Below are 20,182 nucleotides of genomic sequence, written 5' to 3' on the forward strand. Positions count from 1 at the left end.
TAGCACCAGTGGGTCTACCTCGTAAGATCTTTCGATGGATTAGATGCACCGTCAGTGTTTCCTGGAAAACGTTCCCCACTAAACGGAAATAATTCTATTAAAAATATACAAGATTAGTAACCATGCAAATCCACTGATAACAGTAATTTATTATAACGAATTATATATGATATTTATTAATTATTATTTATTAATTGCATTTTCCCACTTTGCTGTGTCTTGCCGTAAAACCACATCATAGTATTTAAATGATCTGATCAAACCTTCACCAATCATAATCAATTCTAAATTAATCATTGTTTTACGTTTATCATATCGTAAACCACTACCATAATAATTTAAATATTATTTTACCAAAAATAATATTGTAGTTGTATGGTTAAAACAGTTTAATCTTATATATTAATATATATATATATTGTTTATTTCGTTAGTGAAATACTATAACTTGCACCTCTGTATATCATAGTGGATTCGATAATATAAGCCTACAGTATATGAACAGTCATTTTATATTTAGTGTAAGTCTTATAGACGCAAAATGTTTTCGACGAACCTTCAATATAATATAAAACTTTCCTAAAAAATAATCTATTATCAGTTACAAACATAGGGTTTCTGAATCTAAATTTTCTCTAAGAAGGATAATTTGAAATATTTTTGTCGGATAACATCACTATCTTGGTTATGATTGATCACAATTAGTAACGCGTCGATTGAGGGAGTTGTAGGGTACAGCTAATCACGAAGTTGTAAATATCTCCAGCAGCTATGCTACTAATATTTCATTTTCTGTGACGTGTTTTCGCCTAATTGAGCCTCATCAAGCAAAAGTGATATTTTCTAAGCTTTCTTGAATGTTGGTTGATTTAAAACACGCAAAACATTTCAATTTTGTCGACATCCGTAATTATTTGTATATTATGCAATGAAAAATTCAACTTGTAAAATTTCAACTTGTATTTTAGCATTGTTTTACAGTACACAGTCTATTTTACTTTATTTTAGTTTTATTTAAAATCTCACTCAATAACGAGTAAACTCCACATACAGAATGGATATTTATTCATTTAATTCATTTATTTATCCTTTTTTTTTCTTTGTTTATATATTCAATCGTTTATTTCTATTTAGTATTGTCTATTTAGAAATGCGTTTTATACATTTGACAATAGTTAGCCCAATCTAGATCATCTGAATTAAGTTCAACGTCTCCTCAATTTATCCCGGCAGTCATAAACACGATTTAAGTGCTTAATAAATATTTACATGTACCATTAAAATCCAAAATAGAATTATCATATCACACTCTCAGTTTAATAAGTCTGTATCGCTTTTTAAATTTTCAATTATAAACCTTTAATACAAAATTCCCTTGACTTTCAAAAAATATATCTTTTTCGCAAATTATCAGATACAATAGAATATATATATAGGATCTGTAGTATTACTGTGGCGATATTCTTTGATCCTTAAGATGGATGGTAAACAAGCTAAGTAGGCCTATTAATTTTATATTAAAATATCTGTAAATGATCGAAAACCGAATTGTTTCGGTCTATGAAAAGGTGGTAGCTTGTTCTGGATTCTTTAAAAATGTTTGTTTAAGTTTTTCACAAACAGTAAATGTTTGATATACGGTAATCTAAATTAAAACACAATTGTTTTCTATATATAATTGTTCAGATAAACAATGTGAAAGCTTTTCATTGGTTACTATCGAAGATTAAATCTAACTGTCAAGACGATGATCATCATATCGCGTACTGATGCGACATCCTAAAGTCCTTTACACATCATCAACTTCATCACCACCTTCTATAAGGACTCTGATTTTCACTTATTACATGTCTTATCTTTGTCTCCGATAATTTGAGATCAATCAGCCTTAGTACAAGTACTTGCTTATAAATTGAAGAAACTGATTGAATCAATGTTATGATTTAGATTGTCCTACAACTACTATATTTTTTTCATATTTACTTTTATTATTCTCATTGGTTTTGATAATTCGTTTTTATTCTAATACTAAATCTAGAATCCTACCATTATCCAACGGGCTTTCTATTTTGTTTTAAATCAATATCGTTGCCATTTATGTGTTCTGTTCAACCACGATTTGTATATGGCAAAGTAGAAGAATATGGTATTATGGAAAAATGGACTAGTGTTAGTAGATTTCCTAACAATAGTAGAAAATTAATATAGGCCTATGTTATAATTAGGCCCATATAATTGTGATTCAAATGCACCTAATTCAATGCTAATAATACATTACTACATTGTTTAACGTTTGGCTGACTATCTGATCGACTCATTATCAAATTATTAATCGTCGAGAACATTAGACCGGAATTTATAATAATGATATGCCTTACAGATATGTCTTTAATTATGTCGTTCTTTCATAGGGCAAAATATAGGCCTAGGGCTAATATGTGACGTCCCATCACATACGCAGATGTGAAGAATTTGTATTCTTGATACGATCTCGTCTATTCATTGTTTCATGCATCAGTGTGAGTATAAATGGTATAAATGTAAATGATACTTTAGAATATACAGATAACTTGTATTCATTTTACAGTTATTACCAGGGAACATCACTGTTTCTTGGTTATTACTATGAACTTGATATTCTGTTTCTGGATGTAGGCCTAACTTTCGAAACTTAAAAAACAGAATCGTTAAAAGATTATATAAATGTTCCACAACTTTAAAGGAATAATAATGTACAAACAGTGAACTTATTCCCTTGGAAACATAATATTAAACATTTTGTACTGTGGGTTGTAGGCCTACTGCAAAAGACGTCTGTTGCCCTTATTGAACGCCAAAGGCCTAATACAATAATTAATGATGTATAAAATTAGCTAAATCTTTGCTTTGATTTTCATATTATTTATGTAACCATCGTTATTATCTCTTTGTTATTTATTACCACGCAACAATATAGACTATTTATGTAAGGAACAGCTCTGTACTTATGTCTTTTGATGTATGTGTAGGACTAATGCTTTCTTTGCTTGTGGGTAAATCTATGTATTATAGGCCTATTACAAATTGTAGAATAAAATCGTAGGAATAAAATAACTTAATAATCAGATTAATAATGATTATTAAGTCATTAGTAATGAAGAGATTAGTAATATTCTAAAAAAAGATAACATCGGCCTTTCTAAAATTAGAGTGACATTTCGAACACACCATTGAACCAACGACTTAACCCATAAAATTCATCAATATTTTTTCAATAAAAAATAGTGCTAGGCCTATTAGCTAGTTCATTATAGTTCATTCTGCCAAAATTCCATTAGTTTGCATAGTATTGTTATATCGGTACTTTTTATTAAAATTTTCTATTGAATTTTAAGGCCATGCGAACTTATAAGGTTGTGATAGATGAATCTCGATACAATACCGCTACCATAGCAGATGTTATATTTCTTTAGTTATCCTTTGTTCTACCTGGGAACATCACACAAGGTGAACGTTTCATTTTGCATAGTAGTTTTCAAAAATAATTGTAAGCTTTATCAATGTTATCGCTATTCAACGAATACATCTTTTTTTTTTCTCCCTAAACAAAAAGCTAAATTATTTGGGGGATATGCATAAACATAAGACACGAGCGGCATTGAATACGACGCATCTGTAATTCAAAGTTATCTTCAATATTCATTATCGTTATAGGCCTAGCCGTTTACAAACTGCTCATCCGTCATTTCTCGGACGCACTAAATAGGTTTAGTAAATAGAAACAAGTGGTTCTTTATTCGGGCTTGTGACTTCGATCCGGATGTGCGTTGTCTAATATCCATTGTCCAATGATACTCTAAAGCGTAATTATGTTATTATCTGAGATTGCAACAAAACTATAAAATAATGTGCAAGTTAATATTGTCTGTACAATCTTTCAAAGAGCCCAAATTACAGTAGAAAAAAAGTCGAGAATCCAGTGTAATCATGAACCATAATGAATTACCTTTCAAAAACTTAATCCTCCCCGGATTATGTTTTAGTTTTGACTGAAGGAGGTAACGTTCAATTGGCGCCATTCTTCTACTTTGCCTTTTTTAACTAATGTGCACAGATATCATGTTTGAAACGGTGAATTTGAACTTTATTCGAAAGTAGGGTTCTTATTACGGTCTACAGGTCCTTCGGCTTTTTAATAAACCGTGATAAACGGCATTATAAAGATGGACCAGTCAGTCCACAGACGTTGTAATATTGCAATTTCGGGTAGGACTACAGTATAAGATTTATCATAAATAGGCTATTATATGTGATAATTTTTGGGCAATTGGCAGAGATACTACTGTGAGGGACAGAGCATTATATCAGTTCTTGTCGAGTCGATTTAAAAAAAGACATCATCCCAACCGGCTATGGTACCTTTGTTGTTTATTTCCTCTTAAGTAACATAAAGTGTTCTGATATCAAGCATGTAAAAGTGCTGTAGAAATAGTATTATTATTATTGTTATTATTTTTTTTAATTGTTATTTTTATTGTTATTTTTATCGTTGTTCTTGCTGTTGTTATTGATCCCGAACAAAGCTAACATCATCATTAGGCCTAGACCTGTGTAACGAAACGAAAACAATTTATAAAATAATTAAGCTTTACTCGTGTTTCAATAATTAAACGAAATATTGGAAGAGATACCATGAAGATATAATTCTGCTGTTTTGCGATTCTGTGTAGCAAGTCGTTTGTTTTGTTTGCTTATTTTTAAGAGTACCTGTATTTGTTTTAGTTGAAGTATGCTGCCTGTTTTAGTCTCCCTACATCGGGTAAACATGTGTACTTTGACAAGTTGGAAACAGAGGGCAAACCATTGAACTTTAACCTTGTGTTATCATTGTGCAATATTTCGTATATTATATTTATGTCTGTAGTTGAAAATAATACCATTCTACTATAAACAATTCTAATAATTTTTGACCTGATTATAATAAATAATAATAATAATAGCCTATAGATATTGTCTTCTTTTATTATACTTTCTATTTATCTAATATTTTCTTTTCTTTTTCTTTCCTTTCATTTTAATTAGGCTCTTTCTTTCTGTTTTATCTCACCCTATCAGAGCCTGTAGTACTTTTTTATATTTTTTTTTTCTTTTGATCTTTCATATTTCTTTCTTTAAATTTGTTCTTTTCTTATTCCTTTCTTTTCGTCATCTTTTCCCTTTCTTTACCTTTTTCCATAAGGCCTAATAATAATAATTATTATTATTATAGTTATTTTAATCAATCATTTTTCTATTATCCTCTTATTCGATTATTTATATCAATTATATTGTTATAGAAATCCATCAATTGTGTTGTCATCGGCAAAATACATGATTGCAACATATTAACATGACATCTGTAATGAAAAGAATAATCCATCACTTGTTGTATAATCATACGTTAAACACTTATGCACATGATGATTGAGCCTGCTTTAAGCAATTTCATACTCTCCCTTGGATCGCTGTAATTACCATCGCTGAGAAGTATCGTGATGTTTTTAGAATTCGTTACATTTCTAGCGTTGTCCCTTTTGCGCATTTAATCTAATGTCAGTTTTATATTTACACAAATCACATTCTTCGTTAGTTATAATCTATGCAGTTAATTAATAGGCCTACAAGGCCTACTTTATCTTCAATTAATGAATAATATATAGCTATCATAAATATAGGCTTAATCCTTGTTCAAACCAAAATCGTCATCTATTATAATTAATGTTATATCATATAGGCATCATCATATATATCAATATATTGGTATATATATATATATATATATATATATATATATATATATCCCATAATAATAAGTATAATAATTGGCCTAATTAAGACGAGTTGATGGTCATTGACGTAAAAATAGGCACTTAGCAAACAATAAAAGGCGAAATTTAATATGTGGAAATTAAAATTCTACAAAGTTTTCTATTCTGCCTATGAAGTAAAAAATAATATAATAATAATAATAATGAAATAATGACTTAACATAACAATAATATACATATAAAATTACATCTCATTTTCCTCATATTTTTTTTCTTGACATTTTGCGTATTTAGTTGAATCAACAATGGCTTGTATCACTTTTTTCGGAGTTTGTTTCATACTATCTTATGTCAAACTTATCGGTGAACCCCATAGTTGTATTTCGTTTTACATATTTTGGCGGATTGTGATGATACAATCTTAATCCTAAAAAACAATAAATAATAGCTTTCGTTTTCCACAACGACTTGCCTCATTAGTCATTTGATTGGCTTTATTTTGGTGTTGACCAAGTCCCATATGACCCGGCCAGGGTCATTGTAGAGCTACTGTCGATCCTCTGCGATTGTGTAATAGTAAGCACACCTCATCAAATGGTCTTAACCAACATTGTTCAACTTAATATTGTTTTACATAATCTTACGCTCGATAAATACTCGTATTGAATAATGAATAATACCAGGATGTATAGGCCTACCAGTTTTGTACCTCGAAAGAAAGATTTTCCACGGATGGTCTGCAGTCAACTGGATGTGAGAATATAGCTAGAGGGTTAATAGCGTTTATTATTATATATGCTCAGGCAGATATGAATCACAAAATAATTATAGGCTAGTATGTGAAGGAGATCATTACCCCGGAACGATTCCGGTCTTCCTCGTCGTCATAACTATTTAGGACCAGCGTGTACGAATATAAGTTGTATGCCAATTCTATGTTTCGCTTTCAAAATTCTAAACGATTGTAGTGTGTTTGTTTTGTAGTTGTTAGATGGTACTTCCTGGTAATATAATCACGTGAGAAATATTTTAAGATAATTTAAACCTATATTATACATATTTTATATATTATGTTTACAACAACTATTGAAACTCAATTAAAACGTTGAATTGTTCGTTCAAAATGATCAAATAAGTTATCAAATTGCTATGAGACATATCGAAACAATTATATTTTTGCTCATTTAAACTTCTACTACGAACATCCTTATTATTAGTTAGCAGTAAATTTAAAGTCGAAAGATCAATGCAAAAAAGTATAGAAACAATACAGTATTTTGTTCGCCTGCAATTGTCGTGGAATCGAATTTCTTATTCTAATTTCAATTTCTTGTTTTAATTTCAATTTAAAATGTTCTAATTTTAATTTAAAATTGTATTTGGAAGCTAATGACTTATTAACTACATACAAAGTAAGTAATTCAAATGATGATTTATTTTTAGTGATAGGAGCACACATTTGTCTGTTAGTGAGTGGGCTTTGTTGTTTCCCCAGCCACTAGAATGCTCGTCGAGGTCTCTTCATTGGAAAACAAGCTAAGCATTTAGGCGTATTATTAAAATAGACTGTATTATTTTATTATTTTTTACGTTTATCGTCAAGTTCCGTAACAAAAAGGCCGACTTATACGGTACATTACAGTACTTGTTCGGCACAGTGGCATCCCAGTACTTATGTTCCCTCTCATTGTCAACTGAGTTTTCATCAGTGTCGGCCATTGAATGACGGTCATGAGATTTTAGAATACGATTGCAATATTAACAGAAACATCTCAACACATACAGCCTACATCATAGCAGCATTTTCGTCTTTGTGAATTACAAAAATCACATAAACTACGCATAACAATTGAAACACGGGCGGATATTGTTGTGCATGTATCGGGATATGTACTTCATATATCGTTTTGACCTCTTCGTCTGCAGCTGCCAATATGAGCATGCGCAGATTGAAGCTAGAATATTTTTTTAGATGTGTAATGAACTTTATACAAGTTTGTCTACCTCCTAGTTGTTGCTTATACTAGTTCCTTGAAACATAATCACGTGAATCGACAAACAATTTACTTGAATTGTGTGTTTCAGCATACAGAACTAGGCCTATATATGATATTAATATTAGGCCTATTATAAATTAAATACATACAATACAGTAAATAAAAAATTAGTTATTATTATTTTTATTGTTATTGAGCATTATTATTATCATTGTTATTTTCATCACTCTTATTAATATCGTATGTTGTCGTGTGTTTCGATATAGTACCAATGGAGAATAAAAGAAAATTTATAATTAGTCATATATCTGTTATTGTTGTATACTCTATTTTAAACGAAGGAAGTGATGAATCTTTAATTACCATGAAATACTGTAGGTCTATATGTTTAGGTCTACATACAGAGGCATTTTACTCGTTTCTACACGGTACTGATTATCTCTCTGCGAAAAGTTGAAACACTAGTAATAAATAATCAGACACAGTGTGCCGTCGTGTCCACAAAGGTAACTAAAAATCGGTCGTCATATATAACGCCCGACCGTTTACATAAAGAAAGAGAGATTTGTACTAATCCCCCCGTCTCCACCACTCCAATAGCTGTATTGACAATGCATCATATCTACACATAGGCCTAATGGTTATGAGGTTCCGTCTAAATGCAACATCTCCATTTGGTGTTTTCCAATTTACTGAAGTATGTGGACGTTCCTCCTCTTCTTACCATTTTCAGTCAGTCTTTGCACTGTCTCTTATACACATCTAGATGTGTATAAGAGACAGCTGTACGTACAGTATCATAAATCCCTATTCTTCCATCATAAATAAATAGTTCATGTGTATTAAAAATGGATAGGAAGAGTGTTCGCGCGTTTTATACATGTGACAGTATGTGTGCGCGTAACAAACAAAAGTTATAATAAAGCGCTAGCTAGAAAAACGTATTTTTTATTCAGTCATTCAGCGCAAGGACAAAGACATGGATATGCCTAGGTAGATATAGGCCTTTGTAGAAACTTGAACCATGAAGGCGAAATTTTCGATCTCCCTGGCCTTCAGCATCTTTTACCGAAACCGCCGCAAAATGAAGATTGCTTTATCATCAACCAAAAAATGGGATGTGATTTTTTTTTTGCTAAATAGATAGGCATATACATACATGTACTTAAATATATACATATACATATATACACCCATATTTATACATATACATACATACATAAGGTGATTCAATGTCCATTTATTAAAAAATACCATAGTTTTAGAATGTAAGTTATATATATATGTATATATAGGCATATATATATATATATATATATATATATATATATATTACATATATATATATATATGGTTATATATAATATATATATATATACAGTGGGGAAGATTGAAATTTAAAGCCTAGTGTAAGTTACTTATGTAATCTATATAAAACCCAAAACTACAAATACTTAATAATGTGTGATGATTAACTACTGAGACTCAAAACTCTCAAAATGTATATCTTTATATATCACTGAAGGAGTACCTTCTCCTTACAAAGTTACTATCAGGTGCGTTTATTTATATGCATAATAAAATGAGAAACTGAATTATCATATTATATTAGCATATATAATTAGGCCATATAATTATTTAATTCGTAATTATTTTCTTGCAGTATAGGTTTTACTACCAAATTCCCCCTAATTGTGAAACGATTCATCCAAGCTTAAATGAAATCAAATTGTTACCAGCAATTGCATTGACGGATGGCTGTTCGAATCTCAGATGAGAAGACATAAGAAAAAAATATCATCGGGGGCAATTACGATAATTGTTTAAACGACAGAATAAAGCTCATAGCAGACTGAAATGAACATCAGTTCGCTCACAGGTTAAAAGATCAAAAAGTGATGGTTGGTCGCGGACGTAATTGCCACACTCGACGATATTCTCCGAGTAGAATATTCCCCCAAATAACATACTTAACACATTAGCTAGTTAAATACATAACGGGGTGGGATTATAGAAAATAGGAATTGCCAAATTGCCAATTTCTCCTCGTGTTCATATTTCCGCATGGACGCTCACCTCTTGTATGGCAGTCAACCTGATATTGACAATAATCGTCGTCATTCTGAATGTGTCAAAGCAAGAGGCATATGATTACGCTGGTGTTAGTTATCTCACAAGATAATGTACTGTAATAGATTAGTGACGGGCAGACTTTCACGCTCGATCACCGTCGCTACACTTGTTTATATCGCAGTATGTGACCAGAATGTTATAATTTTCTGAATACTAAATCTAGATTTCTCATGGAATTGCTCTAATAATTCGATAAATATGTCAAATAAAATTATAACAATTCAATATATATAATATAAAAGCCATGTAGGCCTATTATAGGCCTTTATAGATTATTAGTCATTCATTCGTACCATTTTATTATTCATGTATAGTTTTGAAGATACTAATAATAAGCCTATTTAAATAGTCCCATATTTATAAATGTAGGCTTATATTGCTTAATAAAATAAGTAATCAAACAAAAATATAAATAATGTACTTTCAAACAAATATACATTATTTCCTGACGACACAACAAGTTGAGTAATACAAAACACATTCCAACACAGAAAGTAGCCTATATGTAATAGTTACAATCAAATATAAATTCAGGTAAATATAAAATAGTAAATTTGCGTTCTTAAAAAGTGTTGACAGGAATAAATAGGGAAACATTTCGCAATGAAAACAAATCCTATAGTAATATAGTTGAAAACCATTAAAAATTCAACAATAGAAAAACAACAAATGAAGTATAATATTGCAAGTTATTATATCAATCAATATAATGAAAAGGACTTTGTAGATATTTTTTATGATATCCATAAAATTTCCACAATATATTGCTTTTCATTATATTCTAATACAAGGATTGGATATTGAAAACATTTATATAACTTGAAGAAAAATACGTTAAGTACAATAGCATTACTTCTTTGTCATAAGTTTTAAAAATCGACTGAAAAAATATCATATTAAAAATATAGTACTCGTCGATAGCCTCGACTGCTTTGTGATAATCTCAGGGGCTGTTGTTCTGCAACTAGTCTGGTTCAGTTTACGACGCGTATGTCAATAGTGTATAGTTACTGTATAGACAAATTCGTTGGGGAGTCAATACCTTATACCCGCTAATGACGACTTGTCATTTTATAGAATATAGATTGAATTGGGCTGAAAGTGCTTAGAGACTCATACTATGCTATCGGCTTAACATCGCCGCAGGGAAAACCTACACTCGGTTAAGATAATAATTGTAATATTTGACGTCGCTATCATCTCATTGTTTTTTTTTTTATTCTTCAATGTTATCAACTAAAATATAGAATATGTATTTCTGTTAATGATGCCCAATACGAAATTAAATAGCATTTAGTTTCTTGTTGACTAATGAAAACAAGTTTCAAAGAGTTGCTATTACTGTATAAATCAGTAGTAATTTGTTCGTATTGTGTGCATTTTGTCCGTCTCATTGTGCTTGTCGTTCAATAGGATACATATATGCCTATATATACTACGTATGTGTATATAGACATATTAAGCCTATATATCACACATACAGTGCACCCTCTAATTCGAGACTTTTAACACAAAGCTAGCCCATTAATTGGAGCTGGAGACCACCCCAAATTTTCAGGTTCTACAGATGGTCTCGAGTTGGAGGGCGAAATATATATACTGTCTCTTATACACATCTAGATGTGTATAAGAGACAGCGAACAATATATATATATATATTTTATATATATATATATATATATATATATATACATACATATATATACACACATATATATGCGTTTATATATATATGTATATATATGTATGTATATATGTATGTATATATATGTATATATATATATATATGTGTGTATATAATAAATGTATATATATATGTGTATATGTATGTATGTGTGTGTGTGTATATATTATTATACTTACCACTTTTACTTCTACTTATTATGCTACTGCTACTTACTACTATTAACTACTAATTCTGCTACTTTTGGCTACTAATACTAGTAATTTTACGATTCAAATTGTTTGCCGTAATTATATTATACCGGTACTAAACCCAGTGAATCTGTGTTCTGTATTGTACACAAGACATTAAAATTTTACGAATGATTTGACAAGTAAAGACGATGAAGAATGGCTACAATACTCACTACCGATTTCAGATCAAACATTAAATAATGCCTTTGAAGTATATGATAGGCCTATTTGAGTTTTATTAGCCCCAATTCACTTCGAATATAGCATGGTCCGATGCGTTCAATCATCGTGTATATTGCTCTATAAAAATTTGATATCAAGGCCAGAAAGTAGGCTATTGTTACATCCTCTGGAAGTGTATGCGCAACTTTATCTGTAGTGAAAATAATGATATTAATATGTGTCAAAATAAATAAATAAAATTAAATGAAACGAAATAATATTAATTACGGTATAAATAATAATATTATTAACGGTGATATATAGGAATATCTTTAATATATTATAAATATTTATTTATAACAACACACAATACTGTATACTGTATTTTGAACAGAATTAGCAAAAAAAAAAAAAAAGAGCAGCCCATGGTATTTTATTATTATTTATATAAAAATGTATTTATAAAATTACTTTGAAAGTACAGTCTCCAACTAATTCTTTGATGTAGAAAGCGTCATAGGTTTGTTAACATTTTTTAGCCTGCTTGCTACTGTATCATATTTACACGTCTCTCCGGTGTTTACCGCCATTACGTTGTCAAGTTCATTAACATTTCGAAAATGTATGTCATACCTGTTGTTTACGTGTTCGGGAATAATAGGAAGAACTAAAAGTCACCCTAAGGTCGATTTTTAAGTCCGTTCATTGAAATCGGGGACCAACCGAGACTCCTTGCCCATAGTTTACGAGAACAAAAAAACTTTTGTAACTAGTGGTAGACGAGAACGGAGCCGTCTGCTTCCCTAAATCAGTGGGCCTCTCATACACAATAGCATTAATAACATGTGGTGTAACATCCTATCTACCAACTGTGATTGAAAAGAACTCGATAACTGTTTCACTCTGTTAAAATTGTTTTCAATATCACGCTCGAATAAAATAGGAATTTTACAATCGGTATCGGAACACAAAACACAATAGGCTAAATCAGTATTATTGTTGTCTAATATCAAAAACTGAACAGTTGCCTTTTCCTATAGCAACATACGCTACACACAATTTATGCATAGAATTAATTATAAAGTTGAAAATTCTTGGTATTTTAAGCTATTTTTGGCTGTTCGAGCTTAATTAAACATCAAACGATAATCGGTTTAGCTGAAATATATTTGTATTATGTTCCTAACATAGAATGTTTGTCATTTGCTTTGGGCACTTTAATTAATTTGTAGTTGATTAAAGTTATTCATATGAGATCCGTTTTACGAATCTATGTTTACCCTACCTGAAGTGTTATAGTATTGAATACTCAGTACGTTCCCTACTGTTTGCAAGAAAAATCTCGCAAGTGATTCGAATGGGAATCGAACCCACGACCTCCAGTTAACTAGCCTGGTGTCTTAACCACTCGACCACCGAGCTTGCGTTTGGTGGTTAATAAAAAATCCCGATATTTCTTTCGCAAGCATCTGGAAACGTAGCATTCAGCACTATAACATGACAGGTAGAGTAAGCATCGATTTGTATTGTTTTCCCTGAGGCAAAAACGTAATCGAGTTCTGTTTTACTTGCATTATATTTTGACATAAAATGTGCGCCATTCGCTTTAGGCACTTTGTAGTTGATTTAATCATTCATGAAATCCGTGTAGGCCTATGTTGTCAAAATGAATAAGAACATTCACATGTTTTGTCTTTTAGGTCCTGCTGCTCCTCTGCTCTTCACCACTACACCAAGAAGGACAAAACGTCGTCCATATTCTAAACAACAGATTTTCGAACTAGAACGTGAATTCCAGTCGAACATGTACTTAACACGTGATCGACGAGCCAAACTTTCACAAACACTAAACCTGACAGAGAGACAGATCAAAATCTGGTTTCAAAACAGACGAATGAAGATGAAGAAAATGAACGAAAAGGAAAAGAATGACAAAAACAAGAAGATGACAACGTCCTCAGAGCACCATCTAAGTCATCGGAAGGATCTCGGTGACGTTCATTCGTGTTGATGTTCGACGGGAAGCGCATCCGAGGTTACCCTGTTTATTCGACACGGGTTTAGGCAGTCGACCCTTCTTTCGGCCTACCCGCTAATTCCTACCCTTAAATCATCATTACCATACCGGTCATAAAAACATCTTGTTTGGTGTAATAGGCAACACGAGATACGAACATAAGTTCTTTATGCAAAGACATTTGTTTCGCAACGAAGACTATTGTGAATGGTTTTATTGAGCTAGACAGATGTTTTTATGCCAATGACATAGTTGTCAAGTCGATAAGAATGGTAAACAATTGAGTATGCAGCCTTACACAGTGTGAGCATGGTATATATTTAACGATGACAGAAGTAGGCCTAACTCGTCCGTCATAGTTTCGTTAAATTCGTTGGTAAACGAATAGACTTAAAAGCGTGAAGGCCCAGTGTCTGAGATTGTACGTCGACTGCCTCACTATATTTTATTAACGAGTGCGAATAGGCCTGTTCTAAAGCTTGGTTCATCTCAAGGTAATTTAGACGCCTTTCAACGCAAAGACAAGAAATGCATAAGCTTCACCCAGTGTGAAAACACTTGAAATTGACGTGTCTCAATTTAAACCAGATAAAAGTTGGCTGACGCGGCCTGACGAACGTTTATTTTTTTCGCATGTGACATAAACACTTGCGGCTTGCGTTTGCGTCACCCTTTTGCGTTTGCGTACTAAGAGTATTAACCAAGCTTCTCCTTTAGCAAACGCGTCTAACTAGGTGACTTGATAATGCGCATGACATGTAACTACGGACGGAGAGCTCATAAAAAAGAAAAAAAAACATAGGCCTAGTATTGAAATGTGAGCCAGTCGAAGTTTCGACGCGCTCTGCTATCATTATCCACATGTTCACTCACGTTTATATTTGAACTTATGTCTAAACGACCTATGAATTTAGTGAAAAATGGCATATTTAGGCCTGTATGCAATATAGAATATTACGATGAAACTACAACCGGGTATGACAGTCATATAATGACAAACGATATGGTACTACCTGTTGATAGTTTATAGTTCACCGGCATTGGTAAGGGATGGGGTTACGAAATAATCATTATAATAACAATCGTTACAGTGTGTATTAGAAATGCCGTAAATAGTATTTATTCATCGTTACATACCGTACCACAGTTGTCTTTACGTTATATTTTTGTTTTTATTGGCCGGTCCTATCTATAACTACCTCTTATTATTTTCTGAACGATTCGACTAGGTTATATGTTAACACAAAGAATGTTAAGCAATTTGAAAAAAAAAAAACAGGATTGTTTATTTTTGTTTGTTGTGAATAGATTACTGTTTCAAGAATTATTTTTTAAGTATAACACCTTGAATCCAATGCTACATGTTTACATTCATTGAATTAATTAAGAAAATATTTCATTAGGAAGAAATCACTGGTGTAAATATTCATTCAGGCCTACAGTATGCATGAATATAAAAAGAAAACTTTACGGAAACTCAACAAATATAGTGTACTAAGAAATAGGCCTGGATCATACTCATTCAACTTAATCTAAAAAATAATCATTCTATAGGCAAACTTTGCATGATCTTGCCAATTCATTATATTTATATTATGGACTTTTGAAAAGACTATTGATAACTGATTATATTTCGTGGTCACACGCGTGTTTATTTTGGGAACGTCATTAACAAACGTTAATAATACGTGGTGACAGTTTGAAAACCAATTGCGTTACTAAGTTACTGAGTCACCCGTATGTCGTACGCGTGTCATGGCACGTAATATCAACCTCCCCTATCAATGGCCTTATTTAATACGTGATTATCATTTTCATTTTTCAAGATGACTTGTAATCCGTTTTGATCCTAAATTAATCTCGTATTTGCATAGCCCTTATCTCTTGTCATGTTAGCGCTTACTAATATGACAAATACCAATCGGCAAAATTATTAATATCAAAAATAGCCGTCAATCACCGGCTTCAGGATTTCAAATGAATTAAGCAAATCCATAGTAGAAACCCGATATGTTTCGTTAATAAGAAGAATATAGGACTTACCATCTGAAATCATTATCAACGTTTTTTCGCTTGATTTATACATTTTGGGACTTATTTTGCACAAAATAAATGACTACATTTACTTCAATCACAAGCCTCGGCTCACTTTTTCTGACACATCAAGTTAATTGTGATATGAAAAATTGAATTCGTTCCTACTTTCACCGTTCTGGATCATTGTGGGCTTTTTTGAGGTTCTTTTATCTCGGGTATATTTCCACAGAAGAAGAATGACCTCTGCAATGTGCATGTATTTTAAATAAGTAAAAAATGAAATGGGATGTTAATTGAATATCCCCGTTTATTTATCCATTGCATAATTCATGGCCATAAATGACATTTTTGTTCAATTTAAGACTGTCCATTTTTTGTGTTCAAAGCCTAGATGATTAGCTGGCAGCAGTATTCGACCCAGCTAAAATGCTCGGGTTATTGATTCTGGTCAAAGTATAGGTTATAGTTCGTGCTCAAATATCGCACGCTTTGATGTACCACTAAACTACATTACCATCACCTCGGTGCAGATATCATCTACAACATCCTGGAGGCCATTACATGTTGGTTTTATATTATTGTAGACCTAATTATAGGCCTAATAGTGACACAGTAGATAATGTTAAAAAATACCTCACTAAACGCCCACAAATGTGTGGCATAATTTTCATCCATACCAATGAGAAAGTAAATTTGAAGAAAGTAAATTTACTTTCTCTATGTTGTTCATTTAATATCTAAACCTATTTAACACCTAATAACACCTTAATGCTGTTGGGTACGGTGAATGTTCATCATTATAACCCCTTAAGGCCAACTCAAACAGCGTCGTAGACGCAGCCTGACGCGATTTGTTGTCGCGTCGGGTCTGTGTGAGTTAAACGCAGACGCGATGGTGTGCGTCGGAGGCAGTCGCGTAGTAGAATATTAAACATGTTCTCACGACGGCTTAAGACTGTCCCCGACGATAAATCGGATCGGGCTGCGTCGGCCGACGCTGTCTGAGTTGGCCTTTACCCAACCCAATAAAAGCACCCCAACCAAGACTGTAAATAAAAATTATGTTTGTCATAATGATTCTACGTCATTTTGGAGAAACACCATACATTTGTATACATCCTTTGTTGGAGGAACTAATCGAGTTTAACAGTTATTCCTCAAACATACTCAACGCATTGTTGTACATTTACAGAAACTTTATAGTAAGTAAAGAGTATTTTACGCGAGAGCAGTATACTTAACGTAAGTTTAATTTCATTGTGCTGAGACAAGAATTTCAGTTCATGTAGTATGTTTATCTGGGTCAAAACTCATTACCAACATGACTGATATGCGTGTTGTGTCTTTAACTCCTATGCGACAGTTGTGTTTTTATGATAATATATGAATATCTTGTCATTTTATAAAAAAAAAAAAAAAAAAGGAATTCCATACTCATCATTTGTCAGACATTTTTATTTCTTCTTCATAGACAATCCAAAAAGTATGTCAGGTATCGTTGCAATAGAAAAAGCAAATCATAATAAAAATGTATGAGTGATGAAATATGAAGCGGGGTACTAATTAGTAGAGGCATCTATTGGTATTAATATTCATTTGGTTAGAATTGAAGATTCTTTCAAACAGTATTGCAAAAATTTTCATCAAGAGATGGTCATCGTTTTTCGAAACGTACCGTATAAAATATCTATCTCAAATCCTCACCATGTATAAAGATCTAATTTATTTAAGCATTGGCTTATTTCGTTTGAATACTTATTTATTTTTACTATTTTCATTATTCTTATTATTATTATTATTATTATTATTATTACTATTTTTATTATTATAAAAAAATATTATTATTATCATTACTATTTCTATTATTATTATTATTATTATTATTATTATTATTATTATTATTATTATTATTATTATTATTATATTATTATTACTATTATTATTAGGGCTTATTTATTACTATTATTACTATTAGGGTTTATTTATTACGGTATTAAAACTTATGATATGTATGTTCTAAGAATATGGAATTCAACATTTGTTTACAATTCCCCTTTACCATGTCTCATAATTTCATCATGTAAGCCTATGTGGCTATGCTAAGATTGTTTTCAGATTATAAAAATGCCTAGTTGTACAGTTGTAATGTAAATACATTTTTTAATCCAATAAGGTGTTATATTGCTGTACTGTTTGTATTTATTTTCTCTAATGTTTCCATGGCACATTTATATTATATTGAACCCGGAACATAATTATTTTATTATAAAGTATTTGTGTTATTTTTTTTTCTTATACTGTATTGTTCGTTCTATTTTTTTTTTCAATTTTTTACGAATTTTTGGCGCACAATATACAAACAAGTTTTCAAATGTCATTATTTTCTTAATTTATAACATTTTAGAAAATATAATAATGAAACCAAAACAAAATAATAACCAGAACAAAATAAAAGCATCAAATTTGTATCAATTCTACAATCACAATGTAAGAATAAAAGGAATTAGGCCTATTGATAACAATAACAACTAAATAATAAATAATGAAGCAAATATTTAATTTAAAAACAATAATTTGAAAAGACATATTTAATTACATAAACATTACTTAGAATAAGCTTAATAACAAGAGTAACTACTTCCAGCAATATAAGATGATGATGATGATGATGATGATGATGATGATGATGATGATGATGATGATGATGATGATGATGATGATGATGATGATGATGATGATGATGATGATGATGCTGGATGATGATGATGATGATGATGATGATGGTGATAACCAGGAAGATTATGATGACGACGACGCTTATTATGGTGATGATGTTAATGATGATGATGTTGATGGTGATAACCAGGATGATTATAATGACGACGACGCTTAATATGGAGATAATGATGGAGATGAGTGTGGTGATAATGATGATGACATCGACGATGTTGCTAGTGGTGGTGATGATCATGATTATAATGACGATGATGATAAGGATTATGACAATTTACTAATATGCTTAACTTAGCTGAAGTTAGTTTTAGTCTTGGGTAAACGAAGATGAAGTTGATGATGATAGCGGTGGTGATGATGATGGTGGTGCTGATGATGATGATGATGATGTTGGTGACGGTTGATGTTAATGGCATCATGGTTACTCAGTCCACGTTAATTATAATGATAATATAAAAGTAATACTATAATAATATTATCAATATTATTATTAATAATAATGTTAATAATGTTTATGACAATGAAATTTATGATCATTTCTATTAGGAATACGTTGTTGGCAATTCCTAAATTATATATCGTTCTGATACCAAATCATTTATTTGCCAACTGGTTCTTAGACGATCTTATTCAACTAGTTCCTAATTTAAAGGAATATGATAATGGATAAATCCATAAAAAGAAATTTAATAACATTAATATTGTATATAATCAACTTAAAGCTGTGCAGAGAAAACCTGCATATTCTAAGAGTGGGTAAGTATGAGTTGTGGCCGGATGACGAATATCTTTGCTTTTTTTTAACTGTAGGCATACGGTATATCCTCCTGTATACCTCTGGAAAAAATGTATAACGCAGGCATTGAAAAAGGAAAAGGAGTTCTCTAACCTATTGACTATTATCGTTATGCTCCGGAACACGAGGATGTGATGTTCTCTGTTTTAAAATAACAGGACCGACTTTGATAGAAGTACAGAAACACGATAGCAATCGACGCCAGTACCCGTCACAGTCCAACAACCATGCTTGCCATACTTGAATAAAAGACAGATCGTCTGGTGAATAGATGCTACCGATATTCTGTTGCAGTGCCCCTTTCCCTTTGCTTTGTTTCCAATTTCTTTACAAAAAAAATTAATTGGGATATGTAGTGTTTATGATTTGATGCATTACCATGACTAAATAATACATGATACCCACACGATATAGAAATCTGTTACATTAGGGTAATATATTTAGAGGTAAAATAGTTACATTAATTACTGGAACTAATTTTGGTATTACGCAATGTCACACTGCAGTATCGAAGTGTTAGAATTTTATTTGAATTTGAAAACAATATAAAGACATCCTTTGGGTTGCAGGATTAGTAAAAGACAGCTTCTGATATATATATATA

At 31.4% G+C, this 20,182-nt stretch overlaps 1 protein-coding gene across 1 annotated transcript in view; it reads left to right on the top strand.

The window, feature by feature from the left end:
* The window catches only part of LOC117109292 (homeobox protein abdominal-A homolog), an 18,007-nt gene extending 1,864 nt beyond the window's left edge, over positions 1-16,143 (top strand). Inside the window, exon 2 of the mRNA XM_033251561.1 lies at positions 13,696-16,143. Within this exon, the coding sequence (XP_033107452.1) occupies positions 13,696-14,006 (311 nt within the window). The 3' untranslated portion in view covers positions 14,007-16,143. The remainder of the gene's footprint in view (positions 1-13,695) is intronic.
* The last annotated feature ends 4,039 nt before the right edge of the window (positions 16,144-20,182 follow it).

Source organism: Anneissia japonica, unplaced genomic scaffold (genome assembly GCF_011630105.1).
Source record: "Anneissia japonica isolate Jap-2015-1 unplaced genomic scaffold, ASM1163010v1 scaffold287987_len96054_cov190, whole genome shotgun sequence".
NCBI lineage: Eukaryota > Metazoa > Echinodermata > Crinoidea > Comatulida > Comatulidae > Anneissia > Anneissia japonica.